This window comes from Mobula birostris, chromosome 9, assembly GCF_030028105.1.
Source record: "Mobula birostris isolate sMobBir1 chromosome 9, sMobBir1.hap1, whole genome shotgun sequence".
NCBI classification, from domain to species: domain Eukaryota; kingdom Metazoa; phylum Chordata; class Chondrichthyes; order Myliobatiformes; family Myliobatidae; genus Mobula; species Mobula birostris.
Window position 1 is genome coordinate 152448425 of NC_092378.1, and position 27001 is coordinate 152475425.

At 46.8% G+C, this 27001-nt stretch overlaps 2 protein-coding genes across 7 annotated transcripts in view; both read right to left on the reverse strand.

Moving 5' to 3' along the window:
• Window positions 1-16556, reverse strand: part of polr3e (polymerase (RNA) III (DNA directed) polypeptide E) — a 78038-nt gene extending 61482 nt beyond the window's left edge. The window contains exons 1-6 of one of the 3 annotated variants that reach the window (XM_072269173.1): window positions 16443-16556; window positions 16164-16256; window positions 9645-9733; window positions 4468-4518; window positions 4299-4376; window positions 1343-1461 (exon numbers count right to left, since the gene is read on the reverse strand). In XM_072269173.1, coding sequence (XP_072125274.1) covers window positions 1343-1461; window positions 4299-4376; window positions 4468-4518; window positions 9645-9680 — 284 coding nt within the window. In that variant the 5' untranslated portion in view covers window positions 9681-9733; window positions 16164-16256; window positions 16443-16556. Of the gene's footprint in view, window positions 1-1342; window positions 1462-4298; window positions 4377-4467; window positions 4519-9644; window positions 9734-16163; window positions 16257-16362 lie in introns of all 3 variants that reach the window. The other 2 variants (XM_072269174.1, XM_072269175.1) reach the window with 2 other exon arrangements.
• A 967-nt stretch (window positions 16557-17523) lies between these two features.
• Window positions 17524-27001, reverse strand: part of eef2k (eukaryotic elongation factor 2 kinase) — a 66272-nt gene continuing 56794 nt past the window's right edge. For all 4 annotated transcript variants that reach the window (XM_072269169.1, XM_072269170.1, XM_072269168.1 and 1 more), the window contains 3 exons: window positions 25672-25796; window positions 22862-23040; window positions 17524-20776 (listed from right to left, as the gene is read on the reverse strand). In XM_072269169.1, coding sequence (XP_072125270.1) covers window positions 20667-20776; window positions 22862-23040; window positions 25672-25796 — 414 coding nt within the window. In that variant the 3' untranslated portion in view covers window positions 17524-20666. The remainder of the gene's footprint in view (window positions 20777-22861; window positions 23041-25671; window positions 25797-27001) is intronic.

The window sequence follows — 27001 nt, forward strand, 5'->3', positions numbered from 1 at the left end:
TTAAGGCAGCGATTTTCTCCGCCTCTGATCAAACTGGAAGAGAGAGTGTGAAATCACCAGCTAGGTTGATGCAAAGTGCAGACAGACCAGGGGTCTCCAGCCTGGGGACCACAGATCCCACAGTTAACGGAATGGGTCCATGGCATAAGAAGTTTGGGAACCTGAGCTAGGGTAAAGCTTACCTGTTGCTGCAGGAGGACTCTGACATGGTAAAAGGGACACTCGAGCCAGTTCAGCACAAACAGAAGCATCCACTGTGGGGTGCACGGCCACTCGAAAGCTACAATCTGGACACTGAGGGGCAGGGTCCCACATAGCACCCACAAACACGTGAGGAGTGGGTTGGGGTAGCAGAGTAGTGCAGTGGTTAGTGTAACACTATTACACGCAGGCGACCCGGGTTCCCGTAAGGAGTTTCTACATTCACCCAACACTGGATGGGTTTCCTCCCATTTTCCAGACATACCGGTTAGAAGGTTAATTGGTCACATGGATATAATTGGGCAATGTGGCTTGAAGGGCTTGTTATCATCTAAATAAAGAGATAGTTTTTAAACAGGGCACAGGCGAGGGAGGGGGATGGTGCTTTGCACACAGGATAAATGAAGTGGATGAAACCTACAGGTGACAGCAGAATAACAGGAATGTACAGAAAAGCATGTGATGTTTTGTGTTTTATATATACTTCTATGACTAAAGTTTTGTTTTGGAAATTCTGCTTAGTCAAGTCATCTTCAGGAGGCTAAAGAAACCTTGTATGTCCCCTTTGATCCTTGTCAATTTTTAATCAATGCACCATCCTATCTGCACAACGGTTTGGTACAGCAACTGCTCTGCCTGTGACCACAAGAAACTACAGACAGTGTGGACACAGCTCAGGACATCACAGAAACTGGCATCCCCTCCACGGATTCGAGGCAGATTTACCCCACCCACCTCGGGCGTTCTCTCTTCTTCCCCTCTCCCATCGGGCGGAAGATACAAAAGCATGAAAGCACATACCACCAGGCTCTAGGGTAGCTTCTACCCCACTGTTATAAATCTCCTGAATGGACCTCTTGCACAATAAGATGGATTCTTGCTCTCACCATCTCTGCACTTTCTCTGTGGCTGTTACACTTTATTCTGCATTGTTATCGTTTTACCTTGTTCTACCTCAATACACTGTGTAATGATCTGATCTGTATGAACAGTATACAAGACAAACTTTTCATTGCACCTTGGAACATGTGACAATATATTCTACCTCAATGTGTTGTGTAATCACCTGATCTACTTGAACGTTATAAAAGACGTGAGAATGATAAGCCTCACTGGGACTAATCGCTGTGACATTACTTACGTTGTATAGGTGCTCCCAGAGTCGTCGGTGCTGGCACCATCCACGTTCAGCGCTATCTGCTCCCCCTTGCTCCGACAGTAGTTGGGACTCATTGTGTCGATTGCCATTTCCACTTCCACCTACAGGGAAAGCCAGCAAACATCAGGGGGATAACTTAGAGAAACAGCACAGTAGCAGGTCCTCATTCTCCCACAAGCCCGGGCCACCCAATTACACCGACGTGACCTATTAACCCACTAACCCTGTGGGAGGGAACAGCAGCAAACCCACAGTCACGGGGAGAACGTACAAATTCCTCACGACGTACAACGGAATTGAAGCAGACCACTGGCTCAGTAACAGTGTCACACAACTACACTGCTGTACCGTCCACAGATCAGAAGCAGAGGAAGAGATGCATTGTACAGTAAGCCGGAGTCTCCCAATGAGAGTCCATAAGACACAGGAGCAGAAGTGGCTGATTTATTTTCCCTCGCCACACCATTCTCCTGCCTTCTCCCATAGCCTCTGACGCCCTTGCAACCCATCAACCACAGCTTAAATATGCACAATTACTTGACCTTCACAGCCATCTGTGGGAATGAATTCCACAGATTCACCACCCTCGTGCTAAAGAAATTCCTCATTTGTTGTAACATTTGAAACAAGTTCAAAGCATATTTATAATCTACGCCATACACAACCTTGAGATTCATCTTCTTACAAGCAGCCACAAAGCAACAAAAGAGAACAGAATCCACAAAAACCCACACAACCAAGGCTGACAAACACCCAATGTGCAAACAATAAAAAAGATAAAACAAATAACACACAGAACATGAACCAAGTCCCTGTGACTGAGTCCACAGCCACGGAGCCAGTTCAGCACTGGGGCAAGAGCAACTGGTCCAGGAGCCCGATGGCTGCAGGGCAACAACTACTCCCAAATCTGGCAGCGTGGGAGCCTCAAGACTCCTGCTTCACCCGCCTGATGGCAGTAGCGAGATGAAGGGGAGACAGGTCAAATGCAGGCAGGAGGGACAGGCTCAGGTGGGGGATCTTGGCTGACTCGGAGAAGGGAACGGAACAACAGCTGGTCCTTCACCTTCGGCCTCAACTCCTTTATCCTTTTAATCTGGTTCAGCGCTTAGATCGGCTAAACATCAGTTTGCTTTTGCTCTCGGACCCCGACCTTTCAGTTCGGGGGTGGGGGGTCTTCGGGTTCTGCCCCAACAATGGCCAATGCGACAACCACCATACCTGCAATGCAGAGTCCAGTTAGCCTAATCCTTCAGGAGACCGCATAAACGGCAGATGGCACACCTCCGAAAAGAAAATTACAGGCTTCAAATTGCAGTGATTGTAGTCCAGAAGCATAGTTAGTAGAATAGCTGGCAGTTTCATGAGCTTCCCACAAAATGCTGCTGTATGCTACCAGCACCATCTTGGGACACTCTTCTAATCCCAACCCGCAGTCCACAGACCCCTTGGTTAATGGTAGGGGTCCATGCTATAAAAATGGTTGGGAACCGCTGCTCCAGACTTTCCTATGCAAAATGCTGCGTGGCCTGCTGATTTCCTCCAGCATTTTGTGTGTGTTGTTCAACTTTCCAGCACCTGCAGACTTCTCCTAGACTTTCCCATTATCGGAAACACCCTCTGCGATAGTAAAGTGACAGTAACAGAAGAGATAGCAGCGGGACTTGGGAAGGTGGGGGCATGGTACCGTAGTGGTTAGCGTAACACTATTACAACACCAGAAACCCAGTTCAATTCCCACCGCTGTCTGTAAGGAGTTTGTACATTCTCTCTGTCACTGCATGCAGTTCCTCTGGGTGTTCCGGTTTCCCCCATACGGGTTAGTACGTTAACTGGTAATGTGGGTGTAATTGATTTCTTTGGACTGGAAGGGCTGTATCGCCAAATAAATTAAATTAATAAAAATGGTGGCAGCTCCAGTGAGGACGGGGTTGTGAAGGAGGAGAACCAGAATTAGTGTTCCACGCTGAATTCCAACGCGAGGGAGTAAATACCTTTACATTATGACTCCTCCGCAATGTACAGACGTGAATTTATAAGCCTAACGGCTTGTAGAAAGAAGCTGTCCTGTAGATTGTTGGTCCTGGCTTTACTGCTGTGGTACCGTTTGCCAGATGGAAGCAGCTGAAACACTTCATGGTTGGGGTGACTGGTGTCCCTAATGATCTTCCAGACCTTCTTTATGCACTTGCAACTGTAAATGTCCTCAATGGAGAGAAGTTCACATCCACAGATGGGCTGGGCTGTCTGCACCACTCTCCGCAGTGTCCAGCAATCAAGGTTGGCGATGCAGCCAGTTAGGATGTTCTCAATGGTGCCTCTGAGGCCTTGAGGATTTGGGGGATCATGCTGAACTTTCTCAGTTGCCTGAAGTGGAAGGGACGCTGTTGTACTTTTTTTTTGCCACAAAACCAGTGTTTACAGTCCAGGTGAGATCTTCAGTGATGGGAATATCGAAGAACTCGAAATTACTCACCCTCGCAGACTTTAATTTTGAAGCGAAGCCCTGCCGACTTTTATTTTGATGGCACTGCCACCTTTAATTTTGAAATTCAGTTCAACCACATCAGAAGGGCAGCTATATTGTTATTTAGTAGAAATTTTTGGTCAGACCAAAGCACAGATACACAATCCTGTGTTGCCTTTCTTCCATTTGTGCCATCAAAATCATTGCCTTTTAACGGTTAATCAATTGCACAAGGAAAGCAGTACACCCGCTCCCCCCATCACTCAGAAAGCCCTGGTCCGCTAAGACAACCTGCCTTTGAAATGTCTTAGCTATCCTCTCACTCCACTGGCCCAGAGGAGCTCACGCGAGCCCAGCTGAACAGTTACCTCTGCCACTGGCTGGGTAGGTCGGATGGGCAAAAACACCCCCTCAGCAGGGTCACCCACCGACCAGCAGGGCAACGGGATCATGGCAGAAAAGGGGACTCACCTTCTGCTGTTTAGGCTTTATTCTCGCGGACAAGTGGGTGATGTCATCGTACTTCATTGTAGCTGGACGCACCGGGTACTACGGACGAAAGAAAGAATGTTGGCGAGGCAGGCTTACTTTAATTAAAAAAGATGAAGGGCACAGAGAAGGGGCTCGACGAGACACACACCTGGAACAGGTAGAGCTTCTCGGCCAGACTCTTGGCTAGGTGCACATCGATCTGCAGAGAAAGGAGAGATGTATTACTGTGGGTGCTGGCAGATTGTACTCAACCTCTATTGCAAGCACACTTCATTCCTTCCAGCAGCCACTTAAAACCAAAGCTCCTCTCATCCAAATAATTTAGCCAGAGGAGTGCCCACCCTCAAAATGGGGACATAGATCCTTTAAGGAAGGCGACTGACAAGTCAGAGCACTACAGCACAGAAACAGGCCCTTTGGCTCTTCCAGCCCACACCGAACTGTTACTCAGCCTAGTCCCCTGCACACCGAACTGATACTCAGCCTAGTCCCCTGCACACCGAACTGTTACTCAGCCTAGTCCCCTGCACACCAAACTGTTACTCAGCCTAGTCCCCTGCACACTGAACTGTTACTCAGCCTAGTCCCCTGCACACCAAACTGATACTCAGCCTAGTCCCCTGCACACCGAACTGATACTCAGCCTAGTCCCCTGCACACCGAACTGTTCCTCAGCCTAGTCCCCTGCACACCGAACTGTTCCTCAGCCTAGTCCCCTGCACACTGAACTGATACTCAGCCTAGTCCCCTGCACACCGAACTGTTACTCAGCCTAGTCTCCTGCACACCGAATTGATACTCAGCCTAGTCCCCTGCACACCGAACTGTTCCTCAGCCTAGTCCCCTGCACACCGAACTGTTACTCAGCCTAGTCCCCTGCACACTGAACTGATACTCAGCCTAGTCCCCTGCACACCGAACTGTTACTCAGCCTAGTCTCCTGCACACCGAATTGATACTCAGCCTAGTCCCCTGCACACCGAACTGTTCCTCAGCCTAGTCCCCTGCACACCGAACTGTACTCAGCCTAGTTCCCTGCACACTGAACTGTTACTCAGCCTAGTCCCCTGCACACTGAACTGTTCCTCAGCCTAGTCCCCTGCACACCGAACTGTTCCTCAGCCTAGTCCCCTGCACACCGAACTGTTACTCAGCCTAGTCCCCTGCACACCGAACTGTTACTCAGCCTAGTCCCCTGCACACCGAACTGTTACTCAGCCTAGTCCCCTGCACACCGAACTGTTACTCAGCCTAGTCCCCTGCACACCGAACTGTTACTCAGCCTAGACCCCTGCACACCGAACTGTTACTCAGCCTAGACCCCTGCACACCGAACTGTTACTCAGCCTAGACCCCTGCACACCGAACTGTTACTCAGCCTAGTCCCCTGCACACCGAACTGATACTCAGCCTAGTCCCCTGCACACCGAACTGTTACTCAGCCTAGTCCCCTGCACACCGAACTGTTACTCAGCCTAGTCCCCTGCACACTGAACTGTTACTCAGCCTAGTCCCCTGCACACTGAACTGTTACTCAGCCTAGTCCCCTGCACACTGAACTGTTACTCAGCCTAGTCCCCTGCACACCGAACTGTTACTCAGCCTAGTCCCCTGCACACTGAACTGTTACTCAGCCTAGTCCCCTGCACACCGAACTGTTACTCAGCCTAGTCCCCTGCACACCGAACTGTTACTCAGCCTAGTCCCCTGCACACCGAACTGTTACTCAGCCTAGTCCCCTGCACACCGAACTGTTACTCAGCCTAGACCCCTGCACACCGAACTGTTACTCAGCCTAGTCCCCTGCACACTGAACTGTTACTCAGCCTAGTCCCCTGCACACTGAACTGTTACTCAGCCTAGTCCCCTGCACACTGAACTGTTACTCAGCCTAGTCCCCTGCACACTGAACTGTTACTCAGCCTAGTCCCCTGCACACTGAACTGTTACTCAGCCTAGTCCCCAGCATTGACGTGCATCAAGACCAAAGCCCTCCCATCCACACACTTAAGCAGATTCCTCAGATGTTGCAATCACTGGCACTCGCACCACCATCTGAGTGAAGTTTCCCTTAAATATTTCTTTCACCCTTAACCTATGACTTTCTAGTTCTAGTCTTGCCAAATGCCACTGGAAAAAACCCACTTGCATTTACCCTATCTGTACCGCTTAATTTTGTATACCCTTATCAAATCTCCCCTCATCCTTCTACGCACTAAGGAATGAGTAGACATCGACCACAACACTGGGAGAGATAAACCTGCTATTTTCACAGTGGTATATTTCACACCATTCAGCAGTAGACAGGGCATTAATCACAAAGGTAGCACCTCAGATGTCCATTGAAGAGAGCGAGATGTGAACACACAACCTTGCCAGACCAGCTCAACCGAGACTCCCACGGAGCCACAGAAATAGAAGCTGCAGACGCTGCAATTAAGAGATTAAGGGAGCTAGGGCTTTACTCTTTGGAGAGAAGGAGGATGAGAGGAGACATGATAAAGGTGTACAAGATAATAAGAGGAATAGATAGAGTGGATAGCCAGAGCCTCTTCCCCAGGGCACCACTGCTCAATACAAGAGGACATGGCTTTAAGGTAAGGGGTGAGAAGTTCAAGGGGGATATTAGAGGAAGGTTTTTTACTCAGAGAGTGGTTGGTGCATGGAATGCACTGCCTGAGTCAGTGGTGGAGGCAGATACACTAGTGAAGTTTAAGAGACTACTAGACAGGTATATGGAGGAATCTAAGGTAGGGGCTTATATGGGAGGCAGGGTTTGAGGGTCAGCACAACATTGAGGGTTGGCACAACATTGTGGGCCGAGGGGCCTGTACTGTGCTGTACTATTCTATGTTCTATAAATCTGTCGCCACAAATGAAAACGCCGAAGGGACTCAGCAGGTCAGGCAGCATCTATGGAGGGAAATGGACCGTCAATGTTTCAGGTTGAGGCCCTTCATGCAGTCCTGATGAAGGATCTTTGCCCAATATGTCGACTGTTTATTCTCCTCCATAGATGCTGCCTGACCTGCTGAGATCCTCCAGTATTTTGTGTGTCGCTCTCAATTTCCAACATCTGCAGAATCTTTTCCATCTCTATTTTAAAGCACATTGTGGTCTGGAAGCATCGGTATATTTTTGGTTGAATGATTTTGTATCGAATGAACGTAGAACAGCTTATGCCGGTGATGTTGTGTCGACCTTTTAACGTACTCCTAACCCTTCCCTCCCTATTTTTCTTTCATCCATGTGCCCATCTAAGAGTCTCTAATATATCCTTAATGTATCTGCCTCTACTACCCACCCTGGCAGTCTGTTCCATGCACCCACCTCTCTGCGTAAAACACCTGATACCCCCCTGCAATACTTACCTTAAAATTATGCCCCCTTGTATGGTTACTTATGCCCCAGGAAGAAATCTCTGGCTGTCCACTCTTCACACTTTTCTGTATTGAACTCCATCTGCCACTCCTCAGCCCAGCTCTGCATCTTGTCAATGTTCTGGTGTAACCTGTGACAACCTTCTACACTACTGGTCGCCAACCTTTTTAAGCCCAAGATCCCCTACCTCGGCCTTAGTGAAAAGCAAGATCGACCTACTAAGTCATTTAGACACACGCATGCACACCGGGGCAGAAGGGACTGGAAATGGAGCCCTGCAGCTCCGGAAGCAGTCTCTCTTTGCAGGCCGCTTTCCATAGCGGGAGTGTTGCTATGTTACCATTACCTTAATTGGTATTATTTATTTTTATAATGCTCACATTAACACAACTTTAATTCTAAGTTTCATTATTTAATGCTATTTCAACACGAAAAATAAATGAATAAAAATTAACTGTTGCACTCAGTGTGATGACTGGGGCTGAATACTTTCTGCTAGATCCCTGAAAGTTTGAGACAGTCTGTGAGGTGCCTGTCAGTAAGACAGCTCCTGTACTTAGATTTAATAACTTTCATCCGTTGCAGCACAGCGCCCTTGCAAACCTCCTGACAGACTGAATATTTGAATGGACAGTTTCCTTTGTTAGACTGAATGTTGAATCTGCCATGTTTTTCAGGTGTTTTGTACTGGTAAACTGTTACTGAGACACTAGTATAAGCTTCAGAGGTACGCAAGATAATGACACCACTGTTTTTTGTTTCCCAGTTCTTTTACATTTGGGGAATGTTGGAATTTAAAGGGGGAGAAGTGTTGTAATGTAAGCATTATAAAGATAGGTTGATGCCGATTAGGATAATGGTTCTCCCGCTAGGGAGAGCTGTTTGCGGGGAGAGGTTGTTTCCGGGGTTGCGGGGTTTTGCTTCCGGTCTTTTCTGCGAATTTTTCCTTTTTTTGGGGATCTACTGTTTTATTCATTTATTTTTCGTGTTGAAATAACATTAAATAATGAAACATAGAATTAAAGATGTTGTAATGTGAGCATTATAAAGTCTCAAAGATTGACCGGTCGATTGCAATCGACTGGTTGGCAACCACTATTCTACACAATCCATAACACCCCCATCAAAACACACAGAAGCGAGCCTTGGTTGTAATTCAGTGGGAATCCATGGCCCAAACTCTTGTGGATAATGAGGACTGAGCACACAGAAGCAGTAAAATAGTGACATACAGTTGGAGATTGGGAACTGAAGGGATATCAGAGAAGCATGAACCAGGTGACCAACACAATACCAGAGGACATCCATTTAAAGAACTTGGAGGAAAGTGCAGTGACTGTGTCACAGATAGGTCTTCTTTATACACAGAGACTGGTGAATGTGTGGAATGCACAGCCGTAGGTGGTGGTAGAGGCAGATACATTCACGACAATTAAAAGACTCAGGCACACAGAGGGAGGAGAAACGGAGGGTTCTGGGCTGTGTAGGAGGGAAGGGTTAGAATGATCAAGTAAAGAGGCAAGAAGGCGCAGCAGTTAGCACACTTTACAGTGTAGCAGTTAGGTTTCAATTCCCACCGCGGTTGGTAATGAGTTGTACCTTCTCCCTATGACCATGTAGCTTTCCTCTGGGTGCTACGGTTTCCTCCCATATTCCAAAAACATATAGGTTAGGGTTAGTGAGTTGTGACGTGCTACGTTGGCACTGGAAGGATGGCGACACTTGCAGGCTGCCACCAGCACATCCTCAGACTATGTTGCTCAGTGACACAAAGGATGCAATTCACTGCAAGTTTTGAAGATAAACGTTACAAATAAAGCTGATCTTTATGTAGGTTAGCACACGGTGGGCCAAAGAGCTCGTACTGTGCCGAGGCTCTAAATCTACAAGGAGCTGGGGACAGCATCTCCGCCGTTACTGAGAAAGCTCTAGAGGTTCACTCACCTCTTGTACAACTGGGTCATCGTCTTCGGTTGCCATGCCGACAAAGGAGCGCTGGACTGCCCACTGCTGGCCGGTCTGTGCTCCCACACCTGGAACATTAGAAGCAGGTTGCTGGTAAGTTCGGCTCCTCATTTGCCCACTACCCTCCCCCAGCAGTGATCTCCAAAGCTGACCAGGTACCAGCCAAACACAGCTCAGAGGATTCACCAAGCCAGCGGAACAGGCTGCTGCTGAGGAGCCTCTGAAGCTAATGTGCAGTCCAAAGGCAAGAGTGGTACTGTAACGTAGCAGTCAGCACAAGTGATCCCACCACAGTCCGTAAGGAGTTTGTACGTTCTCCCACTGACCGTGTGAGATTCCTCCGGGAGCTCCGGTTTCCAGACATACAGGACAATGCGAATTGAGGGCAGGCTATGCTGGCACCAGAAGCACGGTGATGCTTGTGCGCTGCCCCAGCACATCCGTGGACTGTGTAGGTCAGTGACACACATGATGCATTTATTGGTGTGTGTCAATGTACAGGTGATAAATAAAGACCATAAGATATAGGAGCAGAATGAGGCCATTTGGCCCATCACATCTGCTGTCATTTTATCATGGCTGATCCATTTTCCCTCTCAGCCCCAGTCCCCCGCCTTCCCCCTGTAACCCTTCATGCCCTGACCAATCAAGAATCTATCAACCTTTGCCTTAAATATACACAATGATTTGGACTCCACAGCTATCCGGGGTAACAAATTCCACAACTTCACCACTCTCTGGTCAGCAGATGGCCCTCTATTTCGAGGCTGTGTCCTCTGGCCCTAGACTTCCCCACCATAGGAAACATCCTCTCCATGTCCACTCTATCAAGGCCCTTCAACATTTGATAGGTTTCAATGAGATCCACCCCTCCCCACCCCTTATTCTTCTGAATTCCAGTCAGTACAGGCCCAGAGCCATCAAACACCCTTCATGTGACAAGCCCTTCAATCCCGGAATAATTTTCACGAACCTCCTTTGAATCCGAAATAAAATAAAGTGAATCTGTGAAGACAAATTGGATCTGGGAATACAGGTACATAATTTGCTGAAAGTGGCATCACAGGTAGAGAGGCTTGTAAAGAAAGCTTTTGGCACACTGGCCTTCATAAATCAATGTATTGAGTACAGAAGATATGACATTATGTTGAAGTTGGATAAGATGTTAATGAGGCCTAATTTGGAGTATTGTGTGCAGTTTTGGTCACCCACCTACAAGAAGGGTGTAAACAAGATTGAAAGAGTACAGAGAAAATTTTACAAGGACGTTGCTGGGTCTGGAGGACCTGAGTTATAAGGAAAGACCAAATAGGTTAGGACTGCATTCTTTAAAATGTAGAAGACTGAGAGGAGATTTGACAGACATATACAAAATTATCAGGGGTATAGATAGGGTAAATGCAAGCAGGCTTTTTCCACTGAGGTTGGTTGGGACTACAAATAGAAGTCATGGGTTAAGGGTGAAAGGTGAGAAATCTAAGGGGAACATGAGGGGAAACCTCTTCACTCAGAGGGTGGTGAGAGTGTGGAACGAGCTGCCAACGCAAATGTGCGTGAGCTCAATTTCTCCTGACCCTCATGTATTACCCAACAACTAAGGTCTTATGTAACCCATTGCATCTATAACTCCAAATAACTGTTTTGAAACGTTCACATCTAGGCAACGTCATCATAATTCTTTCTCCATAGACCTCTTCAGTCAGCAGGTTTGTTACCAGTTGGAATTCATAACCAGGACAGATGAAGTAAGAAATGGGCTTTAATATCTCCTACATTGTCACGTGCTCAGGCTGCTGTGTTTTATTACAGCAAGTAACTTCAGTCACTGCTGTAATGTAGGAAACACATCAATGCCAGCTCTCACAAACAGCAAAAAGCTAAGATCAGAATTAGGCCAATCGGCCCATCGAGCCTGTTCACCATGGCAGATTTATCTCAACCTCATTCTCTTGCCTTCTCCCCGCAATCTTTGACACCCTGATTAATCAAGAACCTATCAACCACCGTTTTAAATTTACTCAATGACTTGGCCTCCACAGATGGTTGTGGCAACGAATTCCACCACACTCTGGTGCTACTTTCCCACTATAGGAAACATCCTCTCTAGATCTTTCAATAAGATTCTCTTCATTAACTCCAGAAAGTACGTTAACCCTTTCATTCTAGGAATCATTCTTCTATTCCTCCATCTAATGCCAGCACATCCTTCCTTTGCTATAGGGCTCAGAAATGCACACAATACTCGAAATGTAGTCTGGCCAATGACTTATAAACCTTCAAATGACTGGATAATTTATTTTAGAAATTGCAGGCAGAAGTATAAATATTGACTTAAATGTAGGAGGGAATCACCTCAGCCCAAATCAAAAGAGTTTTGTGTACTTTTTTTTTGACGCGGCAAGTACAACCGCCATTAAACCTCGCACTGACAGGGTTACACTCCCACAGTCCTTCGTCAAAGCATTGGCCGAGATTTGCTGCTCTACTCTCAGGAGTTGGTCTTGAACCCGTGACCTCCTGTCTTTAAAATGTTCTTGAATCATGCCACAAGAATAATGCCACAGCAATTTACTACTAGCCACCAAGAATATAGGGGTTAAATTAGTTAGATTTATTTCTCAAGTCAAGTTCAAAGTAATCGAAGTACATACACGTCCCCATATACTACCCTAAGGTACATTCTCTTGCAGGACATTACAAGAATCAAACAGAATCGAATTTATGAAAAACTACGTAAGCAAAGACTGACATCAACCAACGTGCAAAAGCCGAATTATGCAAATAATTTTAAAAAGTACTCGACACGTGTACATGGACACCTAGTGAAACGTTGTCAATGACCAACACAGCGTGAGGATGTGCTGAGGGCAGCTCAGTGTTGCCATGTTTCCACCAGCAACATAGCACGTCCACAACTTACTAAGCCGAACCTGTACGTCTGTGAAACGTAGGAGGAAAGCAGAGCACCCAGAAAAAACCCACTCAGTCACTGAGCGACATACAAACTCGTAAAAGTATATATGAGTATTCAAGACCACGAGGGGCATAGCTATGGTGAAACAATGTAGTCTTTTTGCTGCACAGCTGGTATAAAAACAAAAGGCCATACGTTTAAGATCAGAAACGAGAGACAGATAAGGGATATTGGGGCTGCTTCTTCACGCAGAGGGCTGGTGAACTGCCAGAAACAGTGGTTGAGGCAGGGACATTAGCAACAATCAATATCCATCTGGATAAGGAGAAGTTTAGACAGCAAAGGGACAAACATGGGCAGATGGGATAGTCACCATGGACAAGATGGGCTGAACAGCCTATTTCCAGCTCTCTACCAGCAGAAAGGAAGGACTTTAATTTTAAAGTAGAGAAATGAGACAACTTTTTCTCAGAGTTTAGAACCAAACCAGGGAGAGCAGCAAACAGTTGGATGTGGGGGCGGGAGTGAAATAACAGGATGTAAAACACTTCTGTCAAACCTCACCAACAGGGATCTTCACTGATTCTAGATTGTTTAAGGCAGCAGTCCCCAACCACCAGGCCGCAAAGCATGCGCTACCGGGTCGCGAGGAACAATATGATTTGGCGATACGAGTCAGCTGCACCTTTCCTCAATCCCTCTCATGCCCACTGCTGAACTTGAACACACGCGGTCATTACCCACGCGTCATCAATGTCAGCGCGGGAAGGAGATCAACTCCTCGAGCTTGCAAATGATGGCGGGCTGAAAAGTATGTTTAACATAACATCTCTGCTGGCAATCTGGATCAAAGTCAAGGCTGAACATCCTGAGATAGCCACGAAAACACTGAAAACATTGCTTCCATTCCCAACATATCTCTGCAATGAATGCAACCAATAAAATTGCAGAATAGACTGGACATAAGGAACCCCCTTCGAGTATCGCTGTCTCCCGTCACCCCTCGATGGCACCGTCTTGTTGCAGGGAAACAAGCCCAGGGCTCCCACTGATTCAGCGATATTGGTGTGTTGCAATGATTTTGTATGTTCATACGGGGGGAAATATGTGCTGTGTGTTTAATATCCAAACGTTACTTAAAATGTTATGATGCTATTGACTTATAAATGATTTTTATATGGTTATATAACCATATAACAATTACAGCACGGAAAGAGGCCATCTCTGCCCTTCTAGTCCGTGCCGAACGCTACTCTCACCTGATCCCACCGACCTGCACACAGCCCATAACCCTCCATTCCTTTCCTGACCATATAGCTGTTCAGTTTAACTTTAAACGATAATATCGAAACTGCCTCGACCACTTCTACTGGAAGTTCGTTCAACATTTACTTCAATCTCCCCTGATAATTGACCTATCACTATATGCATGTGAGGAAAACATGCGCTGTGTGTTTAATATTAAATAAACCCTTTTAGAAACGAAATTGAGTGTATTAGCCACTTATCACCCATATTCCGGTCATGATTAACACCCCCGAATAAAATCGCCAAAAACGCTTGTAGGAAAAATTCAGCACATACACGCATGCGCACACAGGTGCCCGCGCAAGGCTTCATGGTCATTGTAGTCTTTCTCGGGGTAAACACAACGTATTTGACTGCTACTCTTGTCCGTTGGCAATCCTACCACCCGTCCCCCGGGGTCAGCCGGTCCGCAAGAATATTGTCGATAATAAACCGGCCCGCGGTGCAGAAAAAAGGTTGGGGACCCCTGGTTTAAGGTCATTTCCAGTACACAAGCGTAAAGGGGAACGAAATAATTGTACTCTGGATCTGATGTAGCACACAATAAATATAAATACATAAGATAGCTTATATAAGTAACACACATCAAAGTTGCTGGTGAATGCAGCAGGCCAGGCAGAATCTCTAGGAAGAGGTACAGTCAACGTTTCAGGCCGAGACCCTTCGTCAAGCTTATATACACGGATTGCGTTATGACTCCGTCGCAATGTACAGACATGTGAATTGACAAGCCTAATGGCTTGCAGAAAGAAGCTGTCCCATCGCTTGCTGGTCCTGGCTTTAATGCTGTGGTACCGTTTGCCAGATGGAAGCAGCTAACACTGTTTATGGTTGGGGTGACTGGTGTCCCCGATGATCTTCCAGGCCTTCTTTACACACCTGCTGCTGTAAATGTCCTCAATGGAGAGAAGTTCACATCCACAGATGCGCTGGGCTGTCTGTACCACTCTCTGCAGTGCCCAGCGATCAAGGTTGGTGCAGTTCCCGTACCAGGCAGTGATACAGCCAGTTATGATATTCTCAACGGTGCCCCTATACAAGGTCTTGAGAATTTGGGGGGTCATACTGAACTTTATGGATTGTATGTCCATAAAGCAATGCTAGACACTGGAGTGTCTGTACAGAAGGTGACTCCATCAGGAAATGATAAAGTATTGCTGGTTGGAGTAGGTCAGTGGGTGGAGGTGTTGATCAGCCTTACTGTTTGGGGAAAGTAACTGTTTTTGAGTTTGGTGGTCCTGGTGTGGATGCTACATAACCTTCACCCTGGTAGGACTGGGACAAACAGTCCATAAGCAGGGTGTGTGGGTTCCTTTATGATGTTAATGGCCTTTTCCCCACATGTTTCTGTACAACTACAACTGTAATCATTGCTCTGAACCTCCACACTTCACAAGCACCCTTTATGCTGACTCCAGAAACAGATGAAAAACAACCTATATTACAAACACATTAAAGGCTGGTCTATACTCATGCGCGTTGCTACAACAGACAACACATCATGCAAGAAGTATGTGGATTGCAGGTTCACTGAGGTGAATGACTCAGAAAACACAACAGACGATTAGAGGGGAGGAGAAGGCTTTGCTCTCTGTGCACACTTCAATAACAAGTCAAGAGCAGCTTTGCTTAGGGGCTGCAGCCTTGAGTAAGCAAACATGGCTTAATATCCAAAAACTCCCATGTGTTAGGGTTGGGCTCCATAACTGACACTTACTCAAGATGTTTAGTGTCATTTCCAGCACACAAGTGTAAAGGAGAACAAAATTATTACTACATAAAATAGCCTATATATAGAGATTGATTGCATATCCATAAATGACACTAGGCACAGGAATGTCTGCACATAAGCTGACCGACAGGAAATGACGAAGTAGTGCTGGTTTGGGAAGTGGAGGGGTGGGTTAGTAACAGGAGGCATTGATCAGCTTTGGGGGAAGTAACTGTTTCAGAACCCCCTTCACTCCTCCTCACCGGGGACGAAACCCATATTCCCTCCTGCTCTTCACCGGGGTCGGTACCCACCCTCCCTCCCTCCTCTTCACTGGGGATGGCACCCACACTGCCTCCTCCACCTCCACTCCGGGGACGGAACCCAACCTCCTTTCCTCCCTCTCCACCGGGACAGCATGCCTCCTTCCTCACCGGGGACGGCTGGCTCCCTCTCTCCGTCCTATTCACCGGGACGCCACCTCTGTACCCCAGTTTGTGCCACATGCAGAGCTGCCCGGTGGGATTCTGTCCGCCGGCAGCCGTACCGACGCCGTTGCCGTTACCTGCTGGCGGAGCCTGGGTCGCGCTGACCACTTCCACCGCGGGAACGGAACCGCCTCATCAGGGGTAAAGGAAGGACGACCAGGGGCCTCAGCCTGTAGTGGACACAGAGAGAAAGTCGCCGGTCAGGGCAGTCCACGAAACGGACATCTGTCTTAATCTAGCTCGCTACTGTAACCAGACTCAAGGCCTAGGCCTCACCGCGCTGTCCACCGCACACTCGAGGATTCACTGTGCCGCCGCCGCTGCTGCTGCTGCCCTTTTCCCGGCCCCGGACTCACCGCGCTCCCCAGCCGCTCACTCCCTCAGGCGGTACCGGCAAAATGACTCAGGCCGCCCGCAGCCATGGAGCCGACACGTGGGCCCGACTCCTACCCACAATCCCCAGCGCAAGCTCGCTGGCGGTCGGAGGACCACATTACACCAGGACGCGTGGTAGCGCTGGCGGTCGGAGGACCACATTACACCAGGTGACGGCGTATATCTGGCGGTCGGAGGTCCGTATTACACCAGGACGCGGGATGGTTCTGGCGGTCGGAGAACCACATTGCCCCAGTTCACGGTATTTATATGGCGGTCGGAGAATCGTATTATGCTAGGACGCTGGATGGCTCTGGAAATTGGAAGACCGTACTAAATGAAGGTGCGGGATGTTGCTGGCGGTCGGAGGACCGCATTACTCCTGAACGCGGTGTCCCTCTGGTGATTGGGGGAGCTCATTGCACACCGTCACGGGGAGGGGCCCTGGCGGCCGGAGGACAGCATTGCACCGGCCGGGGAGTGGTGGTCTTGCAACTGCTGGATCACATTACACCTGGACAGGGGGCCCTGGCGGTCGGAGGCTTGCATTACAGCAGGACGCGAGTCTCTGGCGGCTGGAGGACCACATTACACAGTCAGACAGGGTGCAGAGGGCAGGCGGTTTGCATAACTCAATCCACCGGACCAGTGAACTCCTGTTGGTCGGAGAACCGAATTAAACGGGAACACGGATGCACGGGGAGTCCTGGTGGCTGCAGGACCGCATAACACCGCCATTCTGAGAATGGGGTTGAGAGCTAATAAATCAGCCATGATTGAAAGGCGAAGCAGATGCGATGGGCTGAATGGCCAAATTCTGCTCCTCTGCCTTGCCGTTCACCATACTCCTATAATGGAGGACCAAACTGCACGGACACGCGGGGGGCTCTCCCCCGTGGCCGGAGGACTATACTTCACCAACTCAATACCATTCACAGATCCTGCCTGATCTGAACTACACTTGCATATCCACATAAAGCTTTAGGCCGGTCAGTCAGGAACTGGAAATCTATTCCAGCTGCAGCTTAACCTTCACATGTAATGATAATAAAAACACCTTAATTGAAAAGAGTAAAAAGGAATTTATTCTCACCAAGCTCATTCATATTACACAAAAACTGTAAATTTCTAGGGAACAAGTGCCTGTCCCTATTTGCAGAAGGGCACTTGTCCCCTTTGTAAAACCCAGACTGACATCAATGTACGATTATTCTTGATCTTAGCACTGAAGAGACATGAATTATGGCAATTTAAAAGATCAACGACCCAAAACAGTTTCCCTCACCACAGCTGCTGCCCAATGTTATTTCCAACAATTTAGATTTTTAGTATTTTGCAACATGCCTAAATATATAGGATTATCCCAGAATGCCAAATTGATGTTCTTTTCAAGCTGATGTTCATCTCTGTATTGCTGCCCATTTCCAGCAGCGTGATTTTATTCGTATTTATACTTCACTCTTTGATTATCGAATTTCAATGACTATGTGCGTATCTTTGAACCCCTTTCCAGATTAACGATAGCTACTTCCAGTGGTCAAGAGTACAGGCTTTCTTGGGATCTGCTGCTACCTCGGCTGTTACTCTTCGTGGTACTTGCTCTCAAGTATGGTACAAAGCTGACTACAAAGTGCTCGCACTGTGCAGCCAGAAATTCTGAGGGTTAGCTAACAATGGCTCGGGCTGGAGGGTTAAAACATGCAAGGTTTTGGACAGGGAGTGGCCTTTTATTTAAATAAGGCAACGAGTACATGAGGCTGAGAAGCTACACATCCAGCCCTACCTGAACAGTTAACATGATAACACTGTGCTTGACATTCAGAGGGTGATGCAGCTATTCAAGGACAAGCTTTCAAGTCTGCTATGGACTGAGTCTTGATCCAGAAAATCAGGCTGGTGTTGTTAACAATGCCATCGCATTACAGACTGGAAGGGTTAATGGCAGGATTCTGAGCAGTGTGGAGGATCAGATAGAACTTGGGGCCTAGATCACAGACCCTCAAAGTTACAGAAAAATGTGTGAGGAACTCAGCAAATAAGGCAGCATCTATGGAGAGGAATAAACAGCCAACATTTTGGACTGATACTCTTCACCAAATCTTGGCCCAAAAATTGACTGTTTATTCCTCTCCATAGATATTGTTTGACCTGCTGGTCTCCTCCAGCATTTTGTGTGTTGCTCTGGATTTCCAGCATCTGCAGAATCTCTTGTGGTTATGAATCCTTGAAGTTGTTGTCCAAGTTGATATAGTTAAGGTGCATGAGGTGGAAGCATGTGGAAGTGTTAGAGGGTGCACAGGAAGTTTACCAAGATGCTGCCTGGATTGGAGAGCATATCTTATGAGGCTAGTTGAGAGAGCTAGGGCTTTTCTCTTTGGAGGATGATGAGAGGTGATTCGATAGAAGTGTACAAGATGATGGAGAAGAGGGAGGGGGGAGAGAAAAAACAGCCAGAGCAGTGATTGCTAACATAAGGTGCCATAATTTTAAGGTGATTGGAGGAAAGTATGCAGGCTAGATGCCAGAGGTAGATTTTTTTTTATTACGGAGAGAATGGTGAGTGTGTGGAACACCTTGCCAGGGGTGGTGATAAAGGCAGGTACATTAGGGACACTTAAGAAATTCTTAGTTAGGCACATGGATGATAGAAAAATGGAAGGCAAAGTGGGAGAGAAGAGTTAGATTGATCTTAGAGTAGATTAAAAAGGATGCCTTATGTTCTCTAAGGCAGGATTTACCTTATGGACAGTGGCTCCAAACCACAGCTGGAAGAGGAATTCAGAGCACATCTGCATTTGGAATGGTAGGAAGTCACCATGTCCATAAGTCATGTCATCCTGGGACTCAGAATGTGCACAGACCACAAAGGTAGCTGCCTTCTGTAGAGTGGAGCGTCTCAGGCGAATCCCAGCACTGTGAAGTCACTCCCCTCCTGAGCCATTAAAGAACCCATGGCCCAATTTATTCTCAGTATTAGAATCATACTGTACTATAGCTCAGAATCAGGCCCTTCAACCCACCTAGTCCATGCCGAATTGTTACTCAGCCTATTCCCATTGATGCACACCTAAACCATATCCCTCCATACCCATCCACCAGTTTATCCAAACTTCTGCATCCAGAACTTCCACCTGGCAGCTTGTTCCACTGAAGATGTTCCCTTAAACATTTCACCTTTCACCCTTAACCCAAGACCTCTAGTTCTAGTCTTGCCCTGTCTCAATGGAAAAAGCCTGCTTGCATTTACCCCATCTATACCCCTCCCTCAACTAATAGTGCTATTATTATCAGTCATCCTGGAGTTAGAGGTAAGTGTGAGTATGTGTATGAGTACGAGAGTGTGAGAGTATGAGAGAGAGAGAGAGAGAGAGAGTGAGAGTGAGAGAGAGAGAGAGAAAGGCAGAGAGAGAAAGGAAAAGAAAAGAGCAGGGCTTGTTTCACTGTTGTTGCCTGGTATGTTGTGTTGTTATTGTGGACATCCTATGTTGGTGCTGGAATGTGTGGTGACACTTGCAGGCTGCCCCCAGCACATCCTCAGACTGTTGGTTGTTAACCCAAATGACACATTTAACTGTATGTTCTGACGAACGGGTGATAAATTAATCTGAATCATCAACACCAGACATTCATTTTGCAAAATGGTAACATACATTCAGTAATTTCCTGCTGCTTTACTATCAGAATAGCTTTTCTGTAAACCCAGAGCTGAAAACTGACAGAACTGCTCGTGTAGTAACCATGAGGAAATTTCCTTAAGAGTAAATGTTAGAACCAGGAAGTCATTTATGATTTGGGCATCATGTAGCGTAGTGGTTAGCACACAACTACAGCTTGGGACATTTCAGAGTTCACTTCCGGATAGGCTGCTGGACACTGCAGCTTGTTGGACCAGAAGGGCCTATTCCACGCTGTATCTCGAAATAAAAATAGATATATTTAGTCAAAAAAGCACATCCTGGCCCTACCATCTAATCATAAGGAAAGTTCAAGTTTTGCAACAGCCCCAACACAAAGTATATACATACAAAGTGCTGTTAAACTCCACACGACGCCAGTGCTAACTGTACCACGAGCAGCCACACAAGCCCAAGGCATCATCCATCACACAATGAAAGACAGCGGAGGAGGCCCCAAGGGTCCATCGGTGACATGGGAAGACAGCCAGTGGTCACTGAATCGCCCCCAGCAGTATGCAAAGCATTAATTCATTCCTCCATCCTGGCCCAGGCCTCCTCAGCTTGCTGGTAGTACTGGTTGGCGAGTCTGCCTTTCAAGTTAGCCATGGCTGCCTCTGCTGCTTCGGTGAAGAGATCGCCTGCGGAAAGCATCAAAACCCCACGTTAGACAAGCGAAACAGCGTGATGCCGTACCCATCACCCAACCCATTCAATTCACCATCTGCCCCCAGTCTGGTAAGAGCCCGAGAATGTACTACACGAAGGATGTGATTAGACAAGGGAGGGCAAAGAAAACATTCAGAACTTAGTGAGCTGGAGAATGTGAAAAGAGTCTCCAGCAGGACTGGAATTGCAAAGACAGACTGTATAGACCAGACCGCACACACAAAATGTTGGGATCATCAACTGTATCTGGTGTGCCCGCTGCAGCCCCCTCTACACTGGTAAAACCCAACTTAGATTGAAGGAATGCTTTGTCGAGCACCTTCACTCCATCCACTGCAAGATTTCCTGGTGGCCAACCATTTCAATTCAATTTTCTGTTCGCATTCCGACATTTCGTTCCATGGCCTCCTCTACTGTCACGATTAAGCCATCTTCAGGTTGTAGACGCAACATCTCATTGTCTGGGTAGTCTCAAACAAGATGGTATGAACATCAATTTCTCTAACTTCTGGTAATTTCTCCCCACTCATTCTTTCATACTTCTTCTCTTTTCCTCGCCTGCCCATCACGTCCATGGCCCCCCCATCCTCCTTCCTGTTCTCCCAAGGTCCACCCCTTCTCCTATCAGATTTCTCCTTCTTCAGCCCTTTACCTCTTCCACCTTTCACCTCCCAGTTTCTCGCTTCATTCCCCAGCTCTCCAGGTCTCACCTATCAGTCCTGAGGAAGGGTCTCAGCCCAAAATATTGACCGTTTATTAATTTCCCTTCATGCTGCCTGACCTGCTGAGTTCCGCCAGCATTTAGTGTGTGTTGTTCTTGATTTCCAGCATCTGCAGATTCTCGTGTTTATCACCTATCACCTGCTGAGCTTGTCCTCCTCCCCATCGGCCCCCCACTTTATTCTGGCTTCTCCACACCCCCCCCCCCCCCCCCACTTCCAGTCCAGACAAGGAGTCCTGGCCCAAAACATCAACTCTTTACTCTTTTCCACAGACGCTGCCTGACCTGCTGAGTTCCTCCAGCATTTTGTGTGCGTTGTTCTCGATTTCCAGCATCTGCAGAATCTCTTGTGTTTATGAACAGACTGAGACTGTTTTCACTGGAGTGAAGGAGGCTGAGGGGGTGACCTGACAGAGGGGTATAAAATCATGAGGGGCACAGATATTGTGAAAGGTCACAGTCTTCTCCCCAGGGTAGGGGAGTCTAAAACTAGTGGAAATAGATTCAAGGTGAGAGCAGAAGGATTTAAAGAACATCTGAGTGCTAACTTTCCATCGAGAAGGTGGTGGGAATATGCAATGAGCCACTGGAGGAAGCAGTGGAGGTGGGTACAATTACAATGTTTAAAAGAGTTTTGGGCAAGTACATGGATAGGAAAGATTTAGATTGGGGTTCCCAACCTTTCTTGTGTCATAGACCCCCACCATTGACAGAGGGGTCTGTGGAACACTGGTTTAAAGGGATGTGGAATGAGTGGAGGCAAATAGAACCACCTTGTGTAGGCAGCTTGGTTGGCATGTATGGGCTGTGCCGAAGGGCCTGTGTCAGTTGATCTGTCTCGTGCATTAATCAGTTAACTGGCCCATATGGATTACGGGCGCCTCACTGATTGTTCTCCACAGTGGACAAGTACACCAGCATCCAACACGTGGATTTGCCGGAAACAAAGGCTCTGAGGCGAGGCGTTGTTTTCTTTGGATTGAATCAGAATCAAGTTTAATATCACTGACATACGTCGTGAAATTTGTTGTTTTGCAGCAGCAGTACATGCACAGACACAGAGAGGAATACTGAGGTCCATGTAGAAATCTGATGGTGGAGAGAAGAAGCCATGCCTGAATCGTTGAGTGCAGGAGACGGTTTAGTGAATACGGGCCAAATGTAGGTGCCTCAATCTGGCTCGGGTAGGCACTGTGGTCAGCACAGACAAGCTGGGCCGAAGGGCCATGCGGTCTAAGTTTCTCCAACGTCAGTGCATGGGCAGCGGTGTACGGAGTATAAAGGAGGGGACAGGACACAAGCAAAGAGAAGGCTGTGGTCCAGGGGAGAAGTTTACCTGCTGTCTGTGGATCCGGCTCGACACCAAACCCCCCCGTCATGTGGATCTCTGCCTCTCGCGCCAGGAGACTGTACTTGGGCTCGTCCCCCGTGCCATCGTATTCCCCTCCCTCGTCATACTCTGTCATGTTCAGAGCGGCATTGTACCAGTATAGAGCTTCCTTCCAGTCACGCACCCTGTGGGAAGGAGTTAGTCACTTTACACGTAGACCTGCATGATCCCTGCCACGCCTGCCCCACCTCTTTCCAGTATGAATCAAATTGTTCCAACTTTTGATTAACAAGTGCTGTTATCTTCTCCATTTTGTAAATGTCCATTGTAATTTCCATCCATGCATTTAAAGTTAGGATCTCCTGTGATAACCATTTCCTGGTAAGAGTCTTTTTACCAGCCACCAGCAGTATACTCATTAAATATTTATCTCTTTTCAACCATTCTTGACGTATATACCCAAAATATATGGTCTTACTTTTTAAGGGTATTTCACATTTAAAGATGTCTTGTAGGGCACTGTGTATCTCACTCCAATAGTCTTTGATAACTGGGCATTCCCAGCAAATATGATAATGGTTTGCATTTTGACTTCCACAATTTCTCCAGCAAACAGGGAGGTTACTATCATGATGGGATTTCTGAGAGGGTGTAATAAAATATCTTATCAAGTTTTTCCAACCGAACTCCCTCCATTTCTGTGAACTGGTACACTTCCACTGATACCTCCATATTATTGTCCATTCTTCCTCAGATATAATTATTCCTCCTTCCTTCTCCCATTTTGTTTTAATGTATGAAGTCGAATGTGTTTTAAGATTTGATGAACTCTTATACACGTTTGAAATGATTCTACTACTGTTATCTGAATCATATGCTTTTCTAAATAGCTCTGCCAAACATGTACTTGCCTTGGTTACATTTTTAATCATCCTATTAACATACAGTCGCATCTGTAAATACTGATAAAGGTCCTGTTTTTCTAATAAGTGTTTCTCTTTAAGCATTTCAAAACTGAACAGTGTTCCTTCTTTCATTATATTGCAAAGAACTGTTATTTCTTTGGCTGTCCAGTCCTTAAATCTAGCATCCAGTTTATTCGGTGTTAAATCCGAGTTATATGCACACCATTTAAGAATTGCTGTATCTCCCTCTAGTTTACATTCTTTTATAATAGTTTCCTATATTTTAAGAGTCCATTTCACCCACAGGTCATCAATAGTATTTATGTACCTTTGTAGGTTATCATCAGCCAAAATTGCCTGTATGGGGATGGGAAGTATCCCCTCCTCAATGTTTTTCCATTGAGATTGTGGGCATCATTTATTTTAATTTTCAGAGTGCTTGGCAGCTGCTCAGAGGAGCTCATGGCTGCCGATTATTGGGACAAGGTTTGAGGAGTCAGGGTATTTATGAAGCTTTGAAATTTGCATAACCTGGCCTTTCCTAACGATGACTGTGAACAAGCCATAGCCCTAACAAGCTAACTGAGGTCTGAGACCTTGGTAAAAGTTATCTGAGAGCTCAAATCTCTTGGGGTGCCTAAACCTTTGCATGGTGCTCCTTTCCTTTTCTTTCCCCACTCTAAAATCGTAGAAAACTAAAATAATACACTAATCTTGCTTAAAATGTTGAAAAGAATGTTTCATCTTTAACTTTATGACTTTTGGAGATCAGTTCATCTTCTACTCACTTAACTATTCACAATAACAAAAACTTTGACCAGGGGTGCCCAAACTTTTGCATGCCACTATATAGAGAAACAAAAAGAAAAATTGCTATAGTTCTTTGCTGACAGCGAATCAAAAAACATGACCCCCCTTTCAGACATGCAATTCTGCTTAGTTGTACAATCCAGCTCTTTGCTTTGGAAGTGGCAATAACCAACTTCCTGTAAGGAAATACAGATACCTTGTTAGGTATTTTGTCTGTACTGTACTTCAATAAATTTCAGTTGTTTTTCATTTGTCATTTCTTATTTCCTTATTCTTCAAAGTTGAGATGATCATCAAATTGGTTCAAGGTGTTCATTTATTTAATCCTTTTGCCTGTGATTCCACAAAATCACTAATCAGGCACTGTACATGTCCCAGTCGTTCTGGATTTGTGGTGGCCAACCTATACCACCAGGCTCAAGAACAGCTTCTACCCCACTGTTTGTTTGTTTGTTTGTTTGTTTATTTATTGAGATACAGCACAGAACAGGCCCTTTTGGCTCTTTGAGCCACACCTCCCAGCAACCCTAGCCTAATCATGGGACAATGTACAATGACCAATTAACCTAGCTACCAGTACATCTTTGGATTGTGGGAGGAAACCAGAGCACCCGGAGGAAACCCACACAGGAGAACGTACAAACTCCTTACAGGCAGTGGCAGAAATTGAACCCAGGTCACTGGTATTATAAAGCGTTGGTAATCACTACACTACTGTGCAGCCCTAGAAGGACAAGATGGACTCTGACCTCACAATCTACTTTGTTGTGACCTTGTACCTTATTGTGCACTGCACTTCTTCTGAAACCTAACATTTTATTCCACATTCTGTTGTTGTTTTCCATTGTACTACCTCGATGCAGCGTGTAGGAACAGTATGCAAAACTGGCTTTTCACTGCGTACGTGACAATAATGAACTATTTTACCAATTTAGCAGCATCAGAACAGATCTCATGTCTGCACTTTCTACTTCAATAGCTGACATATCCGTCACGATAGAAACCCCTCAACACAAGAGGTCGGCGAGGCAGGAGCACCCACTCCACGTCCCTGCTGCCTTCCAAGCCTGACTGTGTGGGGGGAGGGAGAGGGTCACGTACCGGTCGGGACCAAGGCTGACTCCAGTGTCGAAGGCTCGAGCTGCACGAATCATGGACGGACGATCCCCTGCTTCCGCACCCATCAGCAGGTAGTCAAAGCCAACCTTTCGGTGCTCGTCACTGTCCTGCCCACACATGCCAGAGTCAGAGACACATCAGTCACCGAGTTATAAACATTCAGAGGATCAGAGCACAGAATTACATCCTTCCGTCTACACCAGTCATCAGGCACACATTTATCACACTAATCCCACACTCCCAACAACTCCCCCAGATTCCACTCCTCACCTATAAACTAGGGTGCAATTTACAGCAAGCAGCCAATTAAGCCACCAATCTGAACACCTTTGAATGTGACCTTATAGAGATTTATAAAATCATGAGGGGCATAGAAAAGGGGCATGGTCACAGCAATGAGTGGCACAGTAGTGTAGTGGTTAATGCATCGCTTTACAGTGCCAGTGAACCCCAGTCAGGGTTCGATTCCTGCCACTATTTGTGAGGAGTTTGTATGTTCTCACTGGGACTGCATGGGTTTCCGCTGGGTGCTCCGGTTTCCTCCCACATTCTACAGAACGTTAGGGTTAGTAAGCTGTGGGCAAGTTATGTTGGTGGGAGCATGGCAACATTTGTAGGCTGCCCAGCACAATCCTCATTGATTTGATTTGATGCAAGCCACACAGTTCACTGTATGTTTCGTCGTACAGTGCATGTGACAAATAAAGCTGATCTTTTTCCATGGGGGGGGGGGTCTATAGCCAGAGTGGTTTACAGTGAGAGGTTAAAGATTTAAAGGGGACCCAAGGAGCAAGTTGAACCTCCAAGGGCGGAGGTTATATGGAATGAGCTGCCAGGAGGAGTGACAGAGGTGTAATACAGTCACAGAAAAGTACCGCCAGAACCAGGCCCTTTGGCCAGAAATCATGGTGGGTACAATTACAACATTTAATGAGTGCATGGGTGGGAAGAGGAAATGGACTTGCTGTTATTATTTTGTTTTGTTGCTCATTTTCTGCTGAGCACAGTGGGCATGGTGCTGGATTGTGTGGCGACACTTGGGGCTGTCCGCTGTACATCCTTTAAGTGTGATGGCTGTTGATGCAAACAATGCATTTGACTCTATGTTTCGATGTACGTGTGGAAAATAAATGTAAGACATTTGGACAGATCCACAGATAGGAGACCTCCAAGAGGATCACAACCTTGTTGTGGTTTGGAGGCTTGTGTGCCTCAGTAAGCTGGAGAGCTACGTTGGCTGGAGTCAGGGCTTTATGCTTTAACTCTTAGCAGGTCAAATGGTAGAGGACAGACTAAGAGCGGTCTACCGGTC